Source organism: Neoarius graeffei, chromosome 5, assembly GCF_027579695.1.
Source record: "Neoarius graeffei isolate fNeoGra1 chromosome 5, fNeoGra1.pri, whole genome shotgun sequence".
Taxonomy (NCBI): Eukaryota; Metazoa; Chordata; class Actinopteri; order Siluriformes; family Ariidae; genus Neoarius; species Neoarius graeffei.
This window is the reverse complement of record NC_083573.1, coordinates 113,526,251-113,548,852: the sequence shown is the minus strand read 5'-3', so window position 1 is coordinate 113,548,852 and position 22,602 is coordinate 113,526,251. Positions and strand designations below refer to the sequence as shown.

Below are 22,602 nucleotides of genomic sequence, written 5' to 3'. Positions count from 1 at the left end.
GAGAGAGGCCTTCAGTTGCTTAGAAGTTACCGTACCCTGGGTTCCTTTGTGACCTCTCTGACTATTACACGCCTTGCTATTGGAGTGATCTTTGTGGGTCGACCACTCTTGGGGAGGGTAACAATGGTCTTGAATTTCCTCCATTTGTACACAATCTGCCTGACTGTGGATTGGTGGAGTCTAAACTCTTTAGAAATGGTTTTGTAACCTTTTCCATCCTGATGAGCATCAGCAATGCTTTTCTGAGGTCCTCAGAAATCTCCTTTGTTCGTGCCATGATGCACTTCCACAAACATGTGTTGTGAAGATCAGACTTTGATAGATCCCTGTTCTTTAAATAAAACAGGGTGCCCACTCACACCTGATTGTCATCCCATTGATTGAAAACACCTGAAGTATAATATTTTTGTCTCATTTGTTTAACTGGGTTCTCTTGATCTACTTTTAAGACTTGTGTGAAAATCCGATTATGTTTTAGGTCATATTTATGCAGAAATATAGAAAATTCTAAAACGTTCACAAACTTTCAAGCACCACTGTACATATTGCACTGAGCACAAGCAGGGACTCTGGCAAAACTAACCATGACAGTATAACTAAAAAGGGGAGAGCCAGAAGGTAACACAGGCATGAGGGAGCCCCGGGACATATGAATGAATGAATGAATGAATGAATGAACGCTTTATTTCAAACATGTCAAAGTAGTACAAAACAGAAGAGAAAACATAAAGCAGCCAGGCATTATACCATCAACAAACTCGAGTGAGCAAGCGAGTGGGGACTTTCAGCATCCATACATCCCAGTTTACCAAAACACTCTGTCTGAGGACCCTCCAGATCTACTCCTTTACCTCATAAACACCATTAACAAAAGGCTTGATTAAACAGATATGTTTTCAGCCGAGACTTAAATGCTGAGACTGTGTCTGATTCTCGAAGACTACTTGGAAGGCTGTTCCATAACTATGGGGCTTTGTAAGAAAAGGCTGTGCCCCCTGATGTAGCCTTCACTATACGAGGTACCAGCAGATAGAGGAGAAGAATTTATTATTTTTAGAAGCGGTTCAATTACTTCAGGTATTATCTGTTTGAATAGATGTGTCGGTAAGGGATCTAGGACACAAGTTGAGGCTTTTGATGCCGAGATTAATGAAAGTAATTCAGTTTCTCTAAGGGGAGTAAAACATTCAAATTGCTGATCTGATACAGTTATATTGTTAACTACAGGGTCACTTACATTGTCTGACCTTAAATTAGTAGTTTGAATTTTTTTGTCGGATATTCTCAATTTTGTCATTAAAAAAATTAATGAAGTTGTTGCTACTACATACTGCAGGTGTGCATGTGTCTATAGTGGACTTATTCCTGGTTAATTTTGCTACAGTATTAAATAGGAATCTAGGATTATTTTTGTTATCTTCTATTAGGGAGGAGAGATATGTTGATCTAGCAGCACTAAGAACTTTTCTATACTTCAGGAAGCTCTCCTTCCACGCTAATTTGAACGCTACCAATTTTGTTTGACGCCATTTACATTCCAATTTTCGAGTGGTCTGTTTTAAAGTGTGAGTGTCATCATTATACCAGAGTGCTAATTTTTTTCTCTCTGATCATTTTCCTTTTAAGAGGAGCTACATTATCTAAAGTATGGCAGAACGTTGACTCTAAATATTCAGTTGCCTGATCAAGTTCTGCAGGGGCTGACAGTGACCCAATCAAAGTTGATAACTCTGGGAGATCATTTATAAAGCTTTGTGCAGTAGTTGACATGAATGTACGTTTAATACAGTAGCGTGGTGAGGTGCATATATTATTACTCAGACATAGTTTGAATGAGATGAGATAATGATCTGAGAACTTCAGACTGTGGAAGTGTGACTATATTTTCTATGTTTAACCTGAATGTTAGTATTAGATCGAGAGTGTGACCACCATTATCAGAATCAGAATCAGACAAAACTTTATTTATCCCCAAAGGGCAATTAAGAAGGGCGAAGAGCGGTACATTAAAATAAGAGCAAGAGAATAAAATCACAAAAAGAATAAAATTACAAAAGTGGGTGGGCAAAAAAAACAAACAGCATATTATGTACAATGTACAATGGTATTATGGGTCGGTCCTATGACATTCTGATTAATCCCTACTGAATCTAAAATGGACACAAACGCTGTTTTCAAAGGGTCTTCTGGGTTATCGAAGTGAATATTAAAATCTCCTACAACTAAAGCTTTGTCTAAGGAAATAACCAGATCTGAGATAAAATCTGCAAATTCAGAAAGAAACTCAGAATATGGCCCCGGGGGCCTGTAAATAATAAGTAATGGAATTAACTAGGTAGACTTTTTTCGAGGCTACATACATTATATGAGTATGAAGAACTTCAAATGTATTAAATTTATAACCAGGTTTGTGTGTTACACCTAGATAATCATTATAAATAACCGCAACGCCTCTTCCTCTGCCAGTTAGACGAGGCTGGTGTATATAACTGTATCCAGGCAGACCAGCTTAATTTAATACTATACATTAATTTGGCTTAATCCATGTTTCTGTTAAACACTGTACATTAAACTCCTGATCAGTAATAAGTTCATTAACAATTAATGCTTTAGATGTAAGAGATCTAATATTTAATAGCCCCACCTTTAGATCAAAGCTGCTGGCAGCAGCTGTACAGTCAGTATGATCTAATTTTATATTGATTAGGTTACTGGAACAAACTCTCTGAAAATTTCTACCTTTTTGTTGAGCTCGGGGAACAGACACAGTCTCGATGTAGTGGGCCCTGAGTGACGACTCTGTGCAGCTAGCAGACAGTCGGTTTAGCCTGTTCGTCTGCTCCCTGGCCTTGGCTCTGGATTGTCAGAAATTAACTAGGCCTGTTCTGAGACTATGACCTATGCTGCAAGAAATGAGAGCAGCACCTTCCCGAGTGGGATGGATACCGTCCCGCCCTAACAGGCCAGCAGTGCCCTCAAAATTAGCCCAATTATCTATAAAGCCCACACTGTTTTCAGAGCACCACCTGGACAGCCAGCAGTTCAGCGGTCATAACCTGCTGTAAGCTATATCTTCATGCCGCATTGGGATGGGGCCAGAGCATACTACAGCATCAGACATCACCTTCGCTAATTTAAACACCTCTACAAAGTTACTCTTAGTAACCTCAGACTGACATAGGCGTATATCATTAGCTCCTACATGGATAACTATCTTTGAGAACCTGTGCTTGCCTAGGACCCTAAGATTACCTGCTATGTCTGGTGCCCTGGCTCCTGGTATACTCCTGACTAAACCTGCTGGTGCCCCTTAAGGCCTAGCTAATTTCACTTGAATAGCTAATATTCAAGTGAAGAAGATCCTCAGCAGAAGTAGAGCATCAGGATGGATCAGGCAGATGTGGAGGACAGAAGTCATCAGCTTCATTGGTATCTCAGAAGTAATGTGTAGCTAGGCAAAGAGAGAGATGCAGAAAACATATTATTAGGTATGCTCTTGTCATGTAATGGTTAAAGAAAATGTACATAGTGCACAGAGTGCAAGTAGGGACTCCAGCAAGACTAGCTATAACAGCATAAAAGGGAGAACCAGAAGACAGACTTGAAGTTGCCCTAGGACATAAAACAGCAGTCACTCTACCATCAACAAATGTGTGTGTGTGTGTGGGGGGGGCAGCATCCAAACATTGTACTTTACCAAGACACTTTATTTCCATAAACCCTCCAGATCTGCACCTTTACATAAGAAACAAACAAAAAAACTATTAACTAAAGTCTTTACTAAACAAATATATTTATTATTTTACATTTAATATTTTACAAAAAATGTAATATTTATCAAACAAATAGAGTCCTGCACACTAATTGGAAGCCTGTTCCATAACTGGGGTGTGTGAAAGAGAAAGCCCTGCCCCAGCTGTGCCCTGCCCCCAGCTGTAGCCTTCATTATTTGAGGCAAGGCAAGTTTATTTATATAGCACATTTCATACACAGTGGCAGTTCAATGTGCTTTACAGAAGTACTAATGGTACTAATAAATATCCTGCAACTTTTGATTGACGCAAAAATGAGAGCTCCTAAAAGACCAAAAGTTTGCTCAGCAGAGACCATTCAGTGCATGAGCAGTATTTTTAATCGATGCAGTATTTGACTAGGAGCCAATGTAGTGCGGACAAGATAAGGGTGATATAGACATGTCTTCTGGTTCTGATAAGGGCTCTGGCTGCTGCATTCTGGACTAACTTGGAGCTTGTTCTTGCACCTACTAATAAGCCAACCTAGAGGTTAAAAAAATAGGAATTTTAAGCCTTTTTTGTTACCTATACATTAGAGCACTGTGAATTTTTTTCCTCTGCATTTAACCCATCTGGGAATGTGAGCACAAATGCATAGCTCAGCCATGGATGTAGAGGGAGGGGAAAGTTAATTTACTCCACCCACCCACAGAATTTCCTGCTCATCTAGGGAGTCAAACCAGCAACCTTTTGGTCCCAAAGCTGCTCTTCTAACCTTTAGGCCATGGTTTGCCCTAAAAAGAAGCAAGAACAATTTTTTTTTCTGCATTGTGTGGTGACATTATATTTCTTATCTTTCTGAGATGAAAGAAAGCTACCCTAGTAATGTTACCTACATGAGCTTCAAATGAAAGACTGGAATCAATAATCACACCAAGGTTTTTTTACTGCTGCACATGAAGAAAGGGTTATTATGTAAGCAGAAAACTTCCTTCTATCTGCATGTGGTCTGAGTACAAGTACTTCTGTCTTGTCAGTTAAGTAGAAGGAAGTTAATAAGCATCCAGTGTCTAATGTCCATCTTACATTTCTCAATTTTATTAAGCTGGTATATCTGGCTTTTCTGAAACATACAGCTGTGTTATCAGCATAACAGTGGAAGCTAATACCATGCTTATGAATAATATTTCCCAGAGGTAACACACACACACACACACACACACTTATATATATATATATATATATATATATATATATATATATATATATATATATATATATATAAAACAGTGGGCCTAAAACAGAACCTTGTGAAACACCAAACTTTACCTCAGTATATAAAGAAAAGTCACCATTTACAATCAACAAACTGATAGCAATCAGTTAAATAAGACCTGAGCCAGGAGAGGGGCATTACCTTGACTCCAACAATATTTGTAGTCTATCAGGGAGAATGGTATGATTCATGGTGTCAAAGGCTGCTCTAAGGTCAAGCAATACAAGCAAGGAGACACAGCCTTGATCAGTGGTCAATAGTAAGTCATTTACTACTTTAACCAGTGCTGTCTCTGTGCTATAATGAGGCTTAAATCCTGACTGATGCATTTCATGGATGTTATTCCGATGTAGATATGAGCATAACTGTTGTACCACAGCCTTTTCTAAGATGTTGGAGATAAAGAGGTTTGATATTGGCCTATAATTGGACAGCTGACAGGGGTCAAGGTCAGTTTTTTTTTTAAATCAGGGGTTTGATAACTGCTAGTTTGAATGATTTATGTACATAGCCTATGCTAAGGGAAGAATAGGTTATTTTTAATAGAAGAAGAAGAAGAAGAAGAGGAAGAAGAAGAAGATAAAAAATCATTTGTTACATGTACACCGATCAGCCATAACATTAAAACCACCTGCCTGATGTTGCGTAAGTCCCACTTGTGCCACCAAAACAGCTCTGACACATTGAGGCATGGACTCCACAAGATCTCTGAAGGTGTGCTGTGGTATCTGGCACCAAGACATTAGCAGAAGATCCTTTAAGTCCTGTATGTTGTAAAGTGGGGTCTACATGGATTGAACTTGTTTGTCCAGTACATGCCACATATACTCAATTAGATTAAGATTGGAGAATTTGGAAGCCAAGTCAACACCTTTATCCATTTTTCATGTTCTTGATTTTTTTTTTTGCAGTGTGGCAGGGTGCATTATTCTGCTGAAAGAGGCCACTGCCATTAAAGAGTATTGTTGCCATGAAGGGGTAAACTTGGTCTGCAACAGTGTTTAAGCTTGTGAGTGGACAACAAGACAAGTTCTTTTGTAAAGCCTCTCCAGATGCCAATCCGCTGCTTTCATTACCTGGAGCTCCGGAGTGTACAAGGGGGTGGAACAAGAAGGCGGCACAACCCGAACCTTCATAGGAGCAAGCATACTTAAAACTGAAGAAACAGAAGAGTTGTACACAATCAGTATGTTTACATGCACATCCAAATCGAGCTACTGTCGGTAATCGAGCTAAGGGTCCCAGCAGGGTGCCAGAGAAATCCAATCCTACATGCACACAAGGAAATCGAGCTATTGTGTGAGGTACATTGTGCACCCGAGTCACAGGTGGCGCTACACGCCCCATCGTGTTGGTATACTTCCGGTTGTCATCATGAAGAAGAGCTATTCAAGAGTGTAAACAAAGTTATCAGTTCCGTGTTCTCCATTGCGCGTTTTTCTCCCGTCCATGAATTTTAATATATTCAACTCCTTAAGCTGAATGAGCATGAACTCTGTCTCCTCATTGCTCCAGAAGTGCTCGTTTCTGCTCGCCATTTTCTCTTCTTCGTTTGTTCCTCCTGACCTCTTCTGCTGCTCGCTACTACTGTTGTCATGCCGACCGAGGCTGTCGTGTTTCCTGCTTGTGGTCTCGTCACTCGTCACTTCCGGAAGGGGCAGTGCTGAAGTAAGTAGCTCGACTACGTAGCTTGATAGGGTTTACATGCACTAAGTAGCTCAGCAAAAATCACATAATCTAGGTCGTGTAGCTCGATTACGAGAAATCAAGTTCGGTTCAATTTCAGCCTAACTAAGGTGTTTCCATGGCATTTAGAACTTCGATTTCAGTCAAGCAACGGCAGAAATTCGATTTTCTCTATGTGCATGTAAACGCAGTGAATGAGAATCTCAGAGGGGGAAGATAAGTTGAGGAGAGGGAGGAGGCAGAGAAGGTAGACAAAAAGGCATTTGGATCAAGAGATTTTGATACTGTAGGTGATTTTAGTTTTATCTTGTCTATGTATGGTAACTTGTAAGGAAAAACAGATTTGAATGAGATAGTGATCAGAGATGCCAGCCAGAGATGCCAGCCAGAGACGCAGAAACAGAGACATCATGCACAGAGGTACATACTAGATCAATGGTATGGCCATGTACAAGTGAGGAAATCAACATGTTGCCTAATGTTAAAGCATTCCAAAATAGCTTTAAATTTCCTTGCAGTAGCAGAGTCAGTATTCAACATGGATATTGAAATCACCTAATAACATTTCAGAAGAGTTAAAGCTACTAATTAACATGAGCAACTCAGTCAGGTCAGAGAAAAACCTGGGGAGTAGTTTGGGTGGACAGTAGGTGAGAAGAACAATTTGCAGTTTGGGGCCAGTAATTTTCAATGCAAGATATTCAAATGACAGAACACTGTGGACGTTAATGGTCACAGTTTTCAGAGTATTCCTGTATACAACAGCCAGGCTACTCACTCTTCACATGGCATGGGGTTGGGCAAAAATTCTATTGCCAGGGAGTAAGCAGAATAAATTATATATTCATTCAGAGTTTGCCAGGTTTCCGTGAGCAGTAGTATGTCCAGATTTTTTATCTTCAGTAACATCTCTAAGCAAGGTGGCTTTGCTGGTAAGCAAATGATAGTTTAATAAGGCAAATGAGTGGAAATTGACAAAAAGGTTATATAGACATGGTTAAAAATTAGAGCTGCCCACAAATTATGAGGCGTCAAGGTCAAGGCTTTTTTATTGTCATTTCATCCATATACAGTTGGTACATATTTCGATTACGTTCATTATGTCTTATATTAAATATAGTTAGTTTTTTTTTTCTTTTTTATCAGACATCTAGTTTTTGGGTTTGTTTACCTGACATGTTTCGACGTACGACTGTCGTCTTCCTCAGAGTGTCACCGGATGTTATTGGTGACGCATCTTTTATCAGCTGATGTTTCCGAAGGCGTGGCCTTCCTGTCTGGTTTGACAGGTCGGTCACGCCTTCTACTGTCTGTTCGTCCCCTGCAAGATGGCACTCCAGGTGTGGGAGAGCATGTATGCTCCCTCATCCCGGTTGATGGTCCTCGGGCTTCGCTTACGGATCTCCATGGCCTCCCTGATCCAGCGCTGATGTTTGTTATCTTCTGTGCGGATGACTCTGGCATTCCCCCAGTCCATAATATGATTTTCCCTTTTGCAGTGATCTGTTATAGCTGACTTATAATTTTCCTGTTGTGCCTTTTCTTTTATTGTTCGGGTTTGTCTTGTAGCTGTCTCCTTTTCGCACTCTTTCTTATGTTCATTTTTTCTTGTGTTGAAACTCCTTCCTGTCTCCCCAATGTAAGTTTTATTGCATAATTGACATGGAATCTCATATATGGTGTTGCATCTGTTGTCCGGATGTATTCTGTCTTTGGGATGAACCAGGATCTGACGGAGTGTTGTGTGTGTGGTTTGACAGGTGTGTTAATGTTGTGTTTCCTCATTGCTCTTTGAATGCGTTCAGTTATTCCCCTAATGTATGGTAATGTAACTACTCCCCTGTGTTCTTGTTTGTTGGTTTGCTTTTTCTCTTTCTTCTGTGTTTTGTTGTTCTTAACCTGTTCCACCCCTTTGGATATTGCCCATTGTGGATATTGACATGCCTTCAGTGCGTGTTGTATATGTTGTTCCTCCTGTTCTTTGTCCTGTGGATCTGTAATTATTGCTGTGCGTTCATGTAATGTTCTGACTACTGATATTTTGTGCATTATGGGGTGTTCGGAAGTCCAGTTTAAATATTGGTCGGTGTGTGTGGGTTTCCTGTGTACTTTTATTTTGATGTCCCCCTCTTCTGTGTGATGTATTTTTAAGTCCAAAAATGCTATTGACTGCTCCGTTTCTTCTTCATGTGTGAATTTTATATTGCCGGTATTGTCTATGGTGTTGAGATGGTCGGTGAGTTGTTGAGTGTGTCCCCTCTTCACTTTTTCTAGTATGTCATCCACGTAACGTTTCCAGAGTGTTGGCCTGTATTCTGCTGGTATTGTAGTGAGTGCTTTCTGCTCCAGGTCTTCCATGAAAAAGCCACACATGATGGCTGATAGTGGGTCTCCCATGGCAAAACCTTCCTTTTGTCTGTAAATTGTCTGAAGGAAGGTTTTGCCATGGGAGACCCACTATCAGCCATCATGTGCGGCTTTTTCAGGGAGGCCATGGAGATCCGTAAGCGAAGCCCGAGGACCATCAACCGGGATGAGGGAGCATACATGCTCTCCCACACCTGGAGTGCCATCTTGCAGGGGACGAACAGACAGTAGAAGGCGTGACCGACCTGTCAAACCAGACAGGAAGGCCACGCCTTCGGAAACATCAGCTGATAAAAGATGCGTCACCAATAACATCCGGTGACACTCTGAGGAAGACGACAGTCGTACGTCGAAACATGTCAGGTAAACAAACCCAAAAACTAGATGTCTGATAAAAAAGAGAAAAAAAAAACTAACTACAGTTGGTACAGTACACAGTTAAAATGAAACAGTGTTTCTGCAGGACCATGGTGCTACATTAAACATCACAGGACTACAAATCTACATATAACAACATAAAGTGCAAGAGTACACCGGGCGCAAACACTGCAGACAATAAACTACACACAACAAAGTGCAAACATCAACATAAAGTGCAGATAACAAGGACAGTGCAAAAATGACAACTAACACAAACAGATAGTACAGTGCCAACCAGTACCGGTTACTGATAATGTGTGGTAAGTTTGAGTGTGTGTTTTGGGGTAGCATACGTAAAAAGAAATAAATGTAAACATTGTATGTGATAAGCATTGTGAACATTGAAAAAAGTGATAGGGAATTGTTCTTCACTGTGCAAAGAATGCAGTGGGAGGGGTATGATCAACAGTCTGTGAGAATCAGTCCAGTCCCTCAGAGTTGAAGAGTCTGATGGCATGTAGAAAGAAACTGTTACAAAGTCTGGCTGTGAAGGCCCGAATGCTTCGGTACCTTTTTCCAGATGGCAGGAGGGTGAAGAGATTGTGTGAGGGGTGTGTGGGGTCATCCACAATGCTGGTGGCTTTCCAGCTGCAACATGTGGTGTAAATGTCCTTGATGGAGAGAAGAGAGACTCCAATGATGATCTTAGCTGTCCTCACTATCTGCTGTAGGGTCTTGTAATCTGAGACGGTGCAATTCCTAAACCAGGCTATGATGCAGCTGCTCAGAATGCTCTCAATAGTCCCTCTGTAGAATATTGTGAGAATGGGTGATGGGAGATGGGTTTTCCTCAGTCTGCGTAGGAAGTAGAGATGCTGCTGGGCTTTCTTGGCTATGGAGCGGGTGTTGAGGGACCAAGTGATGTTCTTTGCCAGATGAACACCAAGGAATTTGGTTTTCTTGATGTTCTCCACAAGTGAGCCATCGATGTATAGCAGAGAGTGGTCACTCCGTGTTCTTCTGAAGTCAACAACCATCTCTTTTGTTTTGTTCATGTTCAGAAACAGGTTGTTAACTCTGCACCAGTCTGATAGCTGTTGCACCTCCTCTCTGAATGCTGACTGATTGCTCTTACTGATGAGACCCACCACAGTCGTGTCATCAGCAAACTTCAATCAATCAGCTTTAATACTTATTAAGTGCAAAATTCATATAAATACAATCAAATGCGCTGTACATACAAACTTGATTATATGATTTGAACTGTGTGTTACTGCACAGTCATGAGTCAGCAGAGTGAACAGCAGTGGACTGAGCACACAGTCCTGGGGGGGCCTCAGTGCTTGGTATGGTGGTACTGGAAGTTCTGCTCTCAATCTGGCCTGACTGAGGTCTCTCAGTCATGAAGTTCAGGATCCAGTTTCAGAGGGAGGTGTTCAGGCCCAGCAGGTTCAGCTTTCCAATTAGCTGCTGAGGGACGATTGTGTTAAATGCTGCACTGAAGTATATGAATAGCATTCAAATGTATGTGACCTTTTTGTCCAGGTGGGTAAGGGCCAGATGAAGGGTGGTGGCTATGGTGTCATCTGTTGACCGGTTATGGCAATACGTGAACTGCAGGGAGGCAGGGAGGGAGGCAGCAGGGCCTTTATTTGCCTCATGACGAGCCTCTCAAAGCACTTCATAATGATGGGTGTGAGTGCAATGGGATGGTAGTCATTGAAGCAGGACACTGAAGACTTCTTCAGCATTGGGACGATGGTAGTGATCTTGAAGCACTTTGGAATGATGGCATTGCTCAGGGAGATGTTGAAGATGTCAGTGAGAACATCTGGCAGCTGGTCCACACCTCTGAGCACTTTACCAGGGATGTTGGTTGGTCCAGCAGCCTTCTGTGGGTTGACTCTGTGTACAGTTTTCCTCACATCAGCTGTGATCAGACACAGCGCCTAGTCATTGGGAGGAGGGATGCTCTTCCTCACTGCCACGCCGTTCTGTGCCTCAAACTGTGCACAGAAGCTGTTCAGTGCATCTGGAAGGGAAGCATCATTGTCACAGGCAGGTAGTGGTGCCCTGTAGTTTGTGATGGCCTGAATGTCCTGCCACATGTGCTGTGTGTCACCGCTGTCCTGGAAGTAGCTGTGGATTCTCTGGGCATGTGCATGCTTTGCTGCTCTGATGGTCTGATACAGTTTGGCCCTCACTATTCTTAGAGCCACTCTGTCATCTGCTCTGAAGGCAGCATCTCAGATCCACAGTAGCGCGTGCACCTCTGCAGTAATCTATGGCTTCTGGTTGGGGCGAATGGTGATGTAACATCATCAATGCACTTGTTGATGTAGCTGGCCACTCATGCTGTATACTCTTCTAAGTTAGTGCAGTCGCCATTGGTTGCAGCCTTCCTAACCATGTTCCAGTCAGTTCTCTCAAAACAGTCCTGGAGAGCAGAGATGGCTCCTTCTGGCCAGGTTTTTACGTGCTTTAGAACTGGTTTGGAGCATCTGATGAGTGATCTGTATGCTGGAATTTGCATAACAGAAATGTAGTCTGAGTAGCTGAGGTGGGGGCGGGACTCTGCCCAGTATGTGCCAGGAATGTTTGTGTAAACAAGATACAGCGCGTTCACCCCTTTCATTGCAAAGTCCACATACTGATGAAATTTAGTGAGCACTAACCTGAGATTCACATGATTGAAATCTCCTGCAACAGTAAACAGTCCATCTGGGTGTGCATTCTGCAGTTCACTGATAGCACTATACAGTACACAGAACACTTCCTTAGCATTAGCACTGGGAAGAATGTAAACTCCAATTATGAATGCAGAAGTGAATTCCTGTGGTAAAAAAAAACAAAAAACAATCTGCATCTAACAGTCAGAATCTCCACTAGCAATGAGCAATAGCCAGAGACTAGCACAGAATTCCTGCACCATTCTATGTCGATGTATATACATACAGTGTGCCACCTCTGCAAGTCTTACCCCACAGAGCTGCATTTCTGTTGGCCCAGAATGAAGCTAGCCCATCCAGCTGAATGGCGGTGTCCAGAACTCTGTCACTGAGCCATGTCTCCACAAAAACAAGAACACAGCAGTCTCTAAACTCACGCTGGGTAGTCCGCTGGAGTCAGATATATTTATTTTCTAAGGAGCAGACAATGGTGAGTAGAATGGATGGGTCAACCAGCTGGTTAGGGTTAGCTGTTAGCCTAGCATGGATACCCCCACACTTTCCACATTTTTGCCTCCTCACACACTGCTTTTGATGGTTCCTCCCTGGGTCACCAGCCTCAGGCAATGCTGAGGACTGGAAGCCTGTTCCTCGCAGCAGGCCAAGGTTGCATAGCTTCTCCAGCAGATCATCTTTTATGATGTTTTCTGCATGATTCTTGTACTGAAGGAGTGTCTGATGATGGTAAACATGAACACCACTTGATTCAATGTCCATGTGCTGTACAAGGTCGGGCAAAGGAACAAAATGACACAAGAAAGCACCATTTTGGATCCGTAGAGGCTGCTGCATGCTACTGCCATGCCACCATCTTGGAACTATAGGATGGCAGCTTGATGGCATCACTGCAGCATGAGCAATTTGGTCGAAAAGACTAAATGAATGGTATAGAACATGTAGCACAGGTTCCAATAGCATTGCGAAGAGCAATGAATGCATCGTGGGCATCGTGTAATTCTGAGCAACCTGCAGTAGGAGTATACAGATTGGTCAAGCTGAGCATGGCAGTTTAGAACTGGCAACTGAGTTGGAGAATAAATCAAGTCCATGGTGATGAAAAAATAAACCAGTCCCAACGTGCACACACCACTATGTACACGGGTCCAAAAGGCACCGCCAGCAGATGACATCTTGGAAGATAAAAAGCCAAAGCCAAGCCAAGCCAAGCCAACCACACAACTGTCATAGCCATCCATGTTAGCCAGAACCTAATGTTAGCCCAGTGCCTTTTCAGTAAATGAGAGGTGGAAAAGGGAGATGGGAAAGCATAAACTGCCGAGAAACAATTAGTAAAAGAGTGGAAATTCACCTGTCAATTGAGCCAAGGAGGAGAAAGGCAACTGGGGAGAGTACTTGTGGAAAACAGAGCTGGTGAGTAGTTTGCATTAGCTAGCAGAGGAGGAAACAAAAAACCCAGTAGTGGTGTTAATCCAAAGAAAAGTCAGTGAGATTGGGTTCAAGCATTAGCAACTCATACAAAGTGATAAAAAAATACACAGATCCACAAAATGATGAAGTTGCAGAAAAGCAGATAAACATACAAACACTAATCGGTGAGGAGCAGCAGCCAAACATGCACACTGTACCCTCAACCCAGAACTGACCCCAGAAGTGAATCACATTACAGGACAGATGGTGCATCTTATGATTCTAAGCATTCATTTGTCTGATCAAGTTCTATGGGGTCTGACAGTGATCCAATCAAGGTTGATAACTCTGGGAGATTATTGATAAAACTACAGTATGTACAGTGAATTTATGTTTGATGTACTGTAGTAGCATAGCAAAGTGCATGTATTATAGCTTTCAGACTGGGGTAGTGTGAGTATATTTTCTATTAAATCCAAATGTTAGTATTAAATCAAGAGTGTGTTCACTGTAATCGGGGACTGTGGTTTCCTCCCACAGTCCAAATACATGTGGATTAGGTCAAGTGTTTACTCTAAATCCCCCATAGGTGGGAATGTGAGTGTGATGGTCGTTTGTCTCTGTGTAGCCCTGCAATAGATTGGTGACCTGCTCAGGGTGAACACCACCTCTCACCCGAAGTCAGTTGGTATTAGCTCCAGCTTGCCCTGTAAGCCCAATGGATAAGTGGTTTAGATAATGGATGGATGGATGAATCTAGAATGGACACAATTGCTATTCTCAATGGGTCTTCTGGATTATGAAAATGAATATTAATATCTCTTGCAATGGCGGCTTTGCCTACAGAGACAACCAGGTATGAGATAAAAGTCAAAATCCATGAATAAATTAAAGATATGACCCTGGGAGTCTGTAAATAATAATTCATGAAAACGACTGGGTAGATGTATTTTTTGTGGCTCTGTATTTAAAGGTACACTATATAGGATTGAGTGGCATCTAGCAGTGAGGTTTCAGATTCCAACCAACTGAATGCCTCTCGGGCGGCACGGCAGTGTAGTGGTTATCACTGTCACCTCATAGCAAGAAGGTTCTGGATTTGAGCCCAGTGACCAATGGGGGCCTTTCTGTGTGGAGTTTGCATGTTTTCCCCGTGTCTGTGTGGGTTTCCTTCGGGTGCTCCGGTTTCCCCCACAGTCCAAAGACATGCAGGTTAGGATAATTGGTGGCTCTAAATTGACCGTAGATGTGAATGTGAGTGTGAATGGTTGTTTGTTTTTTATGTGTCAGCCCTGCAATGATTTGGTGACTTGTCCAGGGTGTACCCCGCCTCTCGCCCATAGTCAGTAAAGTAAATGGGTTTTATTCAAATAACATTTGGCAGCCCAAGAGCTGAATTACATGTTCTGTACATTGGATAAAAGGTACATTGATGAGTCAAACATACTTAAAGAGTTAAAATCACAAACGAATATATATCTCATCTCATTATCTGTAGCCGCTTTATCCTTCTACAGGGTCACAGGCAAGCTGGATCCTATCCCAGCTGACTACGGGCGAAAGGCGGGGTTCACCCTGGACAAGTCACCAGGTCATCACAGGGCTGACACGTAGACACAGACAACCATTCACACTCACATTCACACCTACGCTCAATTTAGAGTCACCAGTTAACCTAACCTGCATGTCTTTGGACTGTGGGGGAAACCAGAGCACCCGGAGGAAACCCACGCAGACACGGGGAGAACATGCAAACTCCACACAGAAAGGCCCTCGCCGGCCACAGGGCTCGAACCCGGACCTTCTTATTGTGAGGCAACAGCGCTAACCACTACACCACCGTGCCACCATGAATATATATACAAACAGTAAAACATCATGGTTGGCCGTTCCGATTACAATGTGCTATTCAAAAGCTGGACAAGGTAAGGAAGAGGACTTTTAGAGTATCGTACAGTGCAAACTGGCAACTGATCAAGTTTTTTGTTCTGTCTAGTTTCCCTGCCACTTATCTCTCCCCGCAGTCGTGGAAACCAATGTTTGTACTGTTCAGACTGCTGGGATAGGCTCCAGCTTGCCCATGACCCTGCACAGGATAAGCGGTTAGGGATAAAGGATGAATGCCCCTCCCTTACCCCTCCCTCTCCAATTGTGTATTAGACAGTCTGGTGGCCATCAGGTGCCCGTAGTGTACTTCCAAATACTTCTAAAATTATCTCTAAGCCTTTCAGCTAATGAGGTTACTTTAGACAGACGTTTACAAATTGTATTTAATTATTTAGTCTGTAAAAGTATAGGTCATAATTTCCATGTAAGAAAATAAATCTTGTTCTGCATTGTGATGTTTTATTGCTAGCAGGATACATATTTTTCTCCGTTTGAAGAGTCAAATACTGAATAGATTACCCAGTAACATTACTGAGGTGAGAGGAAGAAGAAGAGGGAGAGACAGAGGTTGTGGAGCAGTCAGGAGCAGGTGAGGAAAGGGAGCTACCAGCTACCAATAAATTTATAAATGCATTTAGATTGATAGGCTAAATTACCTGTCCAGCAGAAAACCAGCCACTTCCGTGTTACTTTGAAAACATTTGTGCCTCTTCAGTGATTTCCATCTGGGAAAGGACACACCAGTGTTTATCCTTGTTTTCTTCTGTTGCATGTCCCAATCTTGTTTTGCTTCAAGCTTTTACTTCTTTTATGAGGATTCACACTCCCTTGCTTTTTCTTTTGTGGAAAAAAATATATTTATTTATTTTATTTTATTTTATTTTTGTATCTGACATTGCATATGTATATGTAGGAGTTTCCCTTTTCGATCACAAAATTTGGGGGAGAAGAGTATTTAAAACGAATCATGCAAAATGATGTACTATAGTTTGCAATAGTCATTTTACTGATAATTGCACCATTATTTAATGTCAAAAAAAGCATGTCTAAATTTTGCAGATATGCTGAGAGAGATATACTGTGAGCGAGTGTGCAGGTGTCTGCTAGTGCACACAGAGATTGAGCGAGCATGCAGGCAAAAAGCATGCACAGAATAGATTTTTATTTGCCCAGATTAATATTTTCTTTTCAAAATGTACAACTGTAATTGATGTGCTTGCGCATATCCCGCTGTCTGCTCAGGAATTAGGCACAAAAACGAGTGCATGCTAGAAGGGACAGAATTTTATTCTCTTGTGTTAATTTATTTGGAACACCAGAGGAAGATGTTATCAGAACATATCAATTGACAAGGCACGTTATTCTGTACCTGTTTGCGACCTTACGGTAATTTGTGCTGCTCTTGGAAGATTGTGTTGGTCATTATTAAAATGAACTGACTGCATTTGTGTTCATTAATTTCCACTTTGTTAGTAGATCACCTGCAGAATTGGCCACTCCCATCAGTTCTTTTTTTTTTTTATTGCATGCCTCTTCTAATTTGCCCTGCTTAGTAAATCTGGCCCTTAATATTTAACAGTCCTAGCTTCATGCCAGTGGTACTGGCTGTGCATTCAGTATGATCTATATTAATCCTGATTAGGTACTAAAGCAAAATTTGTCTACATTTTTCTACATTTTTGTATATCTGAGTGAACACAGTCTCGATGTAGTGGACCCTGAGTGATGACTCTGTGCAGCTAGCAGACAGTCGGTTTAGCCTGTTCGTCTGCTCCCCGGCCTTGGCTTTGGATTGTCACAAGTTAACTAGCCCTGTTCTGAGACTATGAGCTATGCTGCAAGAAATGACAGCAGCACCTTCCCAATACCATCCCACCCTAACAGGCCAGCCTTGCCCTTAAAACTACTCCAATTATCTATAAAGTCCACATTGTTTTCAGAGCACCAACTGGACAACCAGCAGTTCAGCAACCATAACCTGCTGTAAGCTACATTGCCATACTTCCCTGGGATCACCTTTGATAATTTACACACCTCTACAATGTTACTTCTCAGTAATTTCTGACTGATAAAGGCATATATTGTTATCTCTTAAGTTATCTTTGAAAAAAAACATAGACTTGCTCTGCAATGTCTGGTACCCTGGCTCCTGGTATACACCTAACTGTACACCTAAAGCTGTTGGTGCTCCTAAAGGACTAATTTTCACATGCCAGAAAATAGAGTCTTCTTCAACAAGAGCTCTTTCAGCAGGCTATTCAGTGGGTAATCCACTGAAGAAAGCAAACCTGTTAGACACATAAAGCAGCGGCTAATGAGGCTTCCATGGTGTTAGCTTTGGCTGTGTGATTTTGCCTCCTATTTGTCATCCATTTGCCCCACTGTGACAGCTCTAATGCCAGAGTTGCAGGATTGCTATCTCTGCACATGTGAACCTCATTCTAAAATATTTGGAATGGCGTTTGGTGTGAACATGGAATGTGTAATTGTGACTCAGAGACATATGTGGCTATTTAACAGTTGAGCATTTGAGAAAGCATCACTAAGCTCAATTCATTTTAAGTTGTTTATTTTTCAGTGTTTTGGTAATATGGAATTATTTTTATTAATTCAGGTTGGAAATTATATGAAATAGATTATTTAATATTACATTAAATGCAAAATTGTATTATAATGCATCATGTCTGTGAAGATTCTCAGTCATCCAGGTCATAGTAAACTGTGGGTGGTAAAAGAGAGCAACTGTACTTGCTTGAAACTTTTTTTCAAGCAAGTCCAGTTGCTCTCTTTTACCACCCACAGTTTATAATGCATCATCTTTAAGCAGTATCGCATGAGGAAGCATTCCTGTTGTAGTGACTAACATTGTGGCTGTTATTCGACTGTAGGCACAGCACGATTGCTGACATGTGATATTGCTTCTATACAGTAACTGACATTTCAGACACAATATGGCCTAATATTTTGTTAATTTTTGCTCCATGAATGAAAACCGTTCCCAAAGAAACCACAGCTGGACAGAGCATTGTGTGTTGCCATGCCAACGCACAGACTGACTGAGAGCCCATAGCAAGTGCAGTAATGGTTCATAAGGAACTGTTGCTTGAAGTGGAATTTTAGAGGAGACATACCACCACTGTTACACTAAAGGCCTCTGCATGCTCTTGCGACAAGGCTTTCGCAGATAGCTTTTCGCAGACAGTTGTAATTTATCGTTGAGTGGGGAGTAATAGGTGTGCGCGATGTTATTCACCGCCACAACGCAAGGGGGCGCGAAGTCGCGAAATCACTAGGAGTAGTTGGTGGGTGTGATTAGTGGAGTGTTTATCCTACGGTTACTTATAATGACTAGAACTGGAGTCGTATAGATGTACGTACTTCCTCACTTCCTCGATCAACCGCTCTTCGTGCTGCTCCATCTTCGCTCATGTTTTTAAAAATGGCGGTCGTGAAAACAAACCAAACCGGGAAAGTAGGGAAGCGGAAGTGCGTGTACAGCGGATGTAGAGTGGACCAATCAGAGCCCTCTTGTCTGTGACGCTGTCTGCGAGGCTGTCTGTGGTGGTCACAATTTTTGGGAGGTGCGCGCAGAGCGTCTGCGAAGGGGGGGGGGGCTTCGCAGACGCCATCTGCGACGCCATCTGCGAGAACTGGGTTGTCAGCATAAATTGGCCTTAAGTACCAGCACTTCTGGAACACCACTTATCCAATCAAATTAGTGGAGCAGAACTAACTGTATCATAATATTATACATATGATACTCTAATATATTAAACATAATTATATATATATATATATATATATATATATATATATATATATATATATATATACTCAGCACAAATTATAAATGAAAATTGTATTAAATCTGATGTATTCTAATACAAAAATTAATAAAACTGAGGTATAATAATCTTTGCTTAAAAATATAAAACAAAACTGAAAACCCAAACAAAACATAACTGAATAACTAGTCACATATTTCCTACATGATTATCATTACAAATTGTAAAAGATAAACTTATTGAACGATATTTTTTGTCTGTTTAAATTATAATGTTTTTTTTTCTTCCAAATTGTCTGCACTCTTTATATGACGTTTTCTGGCATTCTAAAAGTATATTATTTACATCAGACACAAACATCACTCACTGTACTTCACTGAAATTCAGCTTTTATCCCTCTCTGTTTACTCTGACTTTCCTTGGTTATTATAAATGCACTCCACTGAATGCTTCCATAATATTGGCTCAGTGCTGAAATTGGGGTGTGTTGTGTGTATATGATGTAAATGTAAATAAGGTAGTAGTGGGCAGAGCTTGTTTCCATGCAGCTTAAGCTGATGCCATCATTCATTCAAATCACTGCTCGTTTCATGAAGCAGACAGGTTTGCTTATATGATTAACAGCCTGTGTGTTTTACTAACAATATTATAAATAATGGAAAAGGTTAAATGCACCTGCTAGTGCTCCTGTAAAGGTGAGACATGATCTAGAACCTTTTCAGCTACACAGAATTGTTAAATAGCTAATGCGGTGGCAATTTCAATGCTACATGTTGTATATAATCTGGAAACCACATGGTAAAAAAAAAAGTATGTTCCAAAATGCATGCTGACTGAAAACACATCACTTTTAAATTTATTCCACTGTTCCTAATGTTGTTTTATCTTGCTCTCTCTGTCTCTCTGCAGATGATCAAATCTGACACCTTTAAACACCTGAGTCACCTGGAGATCCTTCAGCTGTCAAAGAATCACATTCGTCAGATCGAAGTTGGAGCATTTAATGGCCTCCCAAACCTCATCACACTTGAGCTTTTCGATAATCGTCTGCCAGTGGTCCCATCGCAAGCATTTGAATATCTCAGTAAACTGCGTGAACTCTGGCTGAGAAATAATCCAATAGAAACGCTCCCAGCCTATGCTTTCCATCGTGTCCCTTCCCTTCGACGTTTGGACCTTGGTGAACTCCGAAAGCTCAGTTTCATCTCAGAGGCAGCTTTTGAAGGACTAGTAAATCTCCGTTTCCTGAATTTGGGAATGTGTGGATTGAAAGATGTTCCAAACTTGACACCACTTCTGAAACTAGAGGAACTTGAACTTTCTGGGAACCAGCTAGGTGTAGTTCGTCCAGGATCATTCCAAGGTCTTGTTTCACTACGCAAATTGTGGCTTATGCACTCACGCATCTTGCTGATTGAACGCAATGCTTTTGATGACCTGAAGAACCTAGAGGAGCTCAACTTATCACACAATTCCTTGCATTCACTGCCCCATGACCTTTTTACACCACTACAACAGCTTGAAAGGGTTCACCTGAACCACAATCCCTGGGTTTGTAACTGCGATGTTCTCTGGCTCAGTTGGTGGTTGAAGGAGACCGTGCCAGATAATTCCACCTGCTGTGCCCGCTGCCATGCTCCACCTGGCACCAAAGGACGCTATATCGGCGATCTGGATCAAAGAGACTTCACTTGCTATGCCCCTGTAATTGTGGAGCCTCCAACTGACCTGAATGTGACTGAGGGGATGGCAGCGGAACTGAAATGCCGAACTGGGACATCCATGACCTCTGTGAACTGGTTGACCCCAAATGGAACCCTGATGACCCATGGTGCATACAAAGTACGAATCTCAGTGCTACATGATGGCACTCTGAACTTCACTAATGTCACCATGCAGGATACTGGGCCATACACTTGCATGGTAACCAACTCAGCTGGAAACACCACGGCAACTGCCGTCCTCAATGTGTCTGCCTCTGACCCTGGCAATGGATACAGCTACTTTACAACAGTCACTGTGGAAACGGTGGAGACAGTGCAAGAAATTCGTAACTCTGCTCGGCAATATGTCAATGAGACTTACATTGCTGTTCCAGGACCAACAGCATCATCAGGGTCAACAGGACCCTCAGGATCAGTGCCGTTGTCACTCTCACCTCATGTCACTCGTGCTCCAGAGCGCCCTTTCACGGTCTCCATCACTGATGTTGCTAATCTTTCAGGTCTTGAGGATGTAATGAAGACAACAAAGATTATAATTGGCTGCTTTGTGGCCATCACCTTCATGGCTGCCGTCATGCTTGTGGTTTTCTACAAACTGAGGAAGCAGCACCAGCTGCACAAGCATCATGGTCCTGCCCGTGCCATTGAGATAATTAATGTTGAGGATGAAATGGGGCCACCAGGGGGTGCCAGTGGCATTGCAGGTGGTTCCACCCTTCACTCTGGAGCAGGACCAGGTATTGGGGGTGGATCTGGAAAAAATCATCGAATCCATGATCCTGAAATTGTCACACTGCCCAACATCGGGCGCTCAGATCATGTCAATAACTACTACAAATCTCATCACTTTAACAACAATGTCCTGGGACTCAACATGGGGGTGGGGCAGTCTGGGAACAAAACAAGCCCTTCCTCCAAGAAACAGGCACCCTCCACCAATCAGACAACCACACCTGTTGACTCCACTAATCCTGGATCTGTCTCTCCACCATTACCGATTCCGATCCCGATGGCGATGACTTTCCATGGAACACTGAAGAGCTTAAGCCACACCCCCAGCTCTCAGAATGAGCCTCTGCTGCTGTCCAATGGGTCCAAGGAGAGTGTTCAGGAGACACAGATCTAAACACACACACACACACACTGAAGTGTTAAGGAGCCAGTGGATATCGACATATGGACATTTGTGGGAGTTTTATTTCGGGGACTCGGAGGATTATGAAATCAAACACATCGTTTGTACAAAGAAATGTGATGGAATTGGCACTACTGCGACATGTGCCAAAGAAAATGGCTTTTGTTTTTGCAGTTTCTACAAAGTTGTATCTGTGTATAAAATATAGTCTATAATCCAAGTAGCGTTAATTCCCTACGTGTTGTTTTGCCATAGGCGAAGAACACTGAAGAACCTGTATGAAATCACACACACTCACTGAGGGGGACATCACGAATCGGTCTCTTCACACGGTGTGTGTGTGATATAGAGTGTGAGTTTATACTGAAACTGAAACAGACTGTAGTCATCAGAACACACACACACACACACACACACACACACACACACACACACACACACACACACCCATCTACTCTCTGACTGCTGAGCTGTAGGATTTTAATGCACAAAATGAGCCTCGGTTTATTAACCGCAACTTCAAACATACTCAATGGTACATGAGGACATGT

The 22,602-nt window shown here is 42.1% G+C and overlaps 1 protein-coding gene across 1 annotated transcript in view; it reads left to right on the top strand.

Annotated features, from left to right (window-relative positions):
- The window catches only part of lrrc4bb (leucine rich repeat containing 4Bb), a 35,594-nt gene extending 13,552 nt beyond the window's left edge, over positions 1-22,042 (top strand). Inside the window, exon 2 of the mRNA XM_060920771.1 lies at positions 20,102-22,042. Within this exon, the coding sequence (XP_060776754.1) occupies positions 20,102-22,042 (1,941 nt within the window). The remainder of the gene's footprint in view (positions 1-20,101) is intronic.
- The last annotated feature ends 560 nt before the right edge of the window (positions 22,043-22,602 follow it).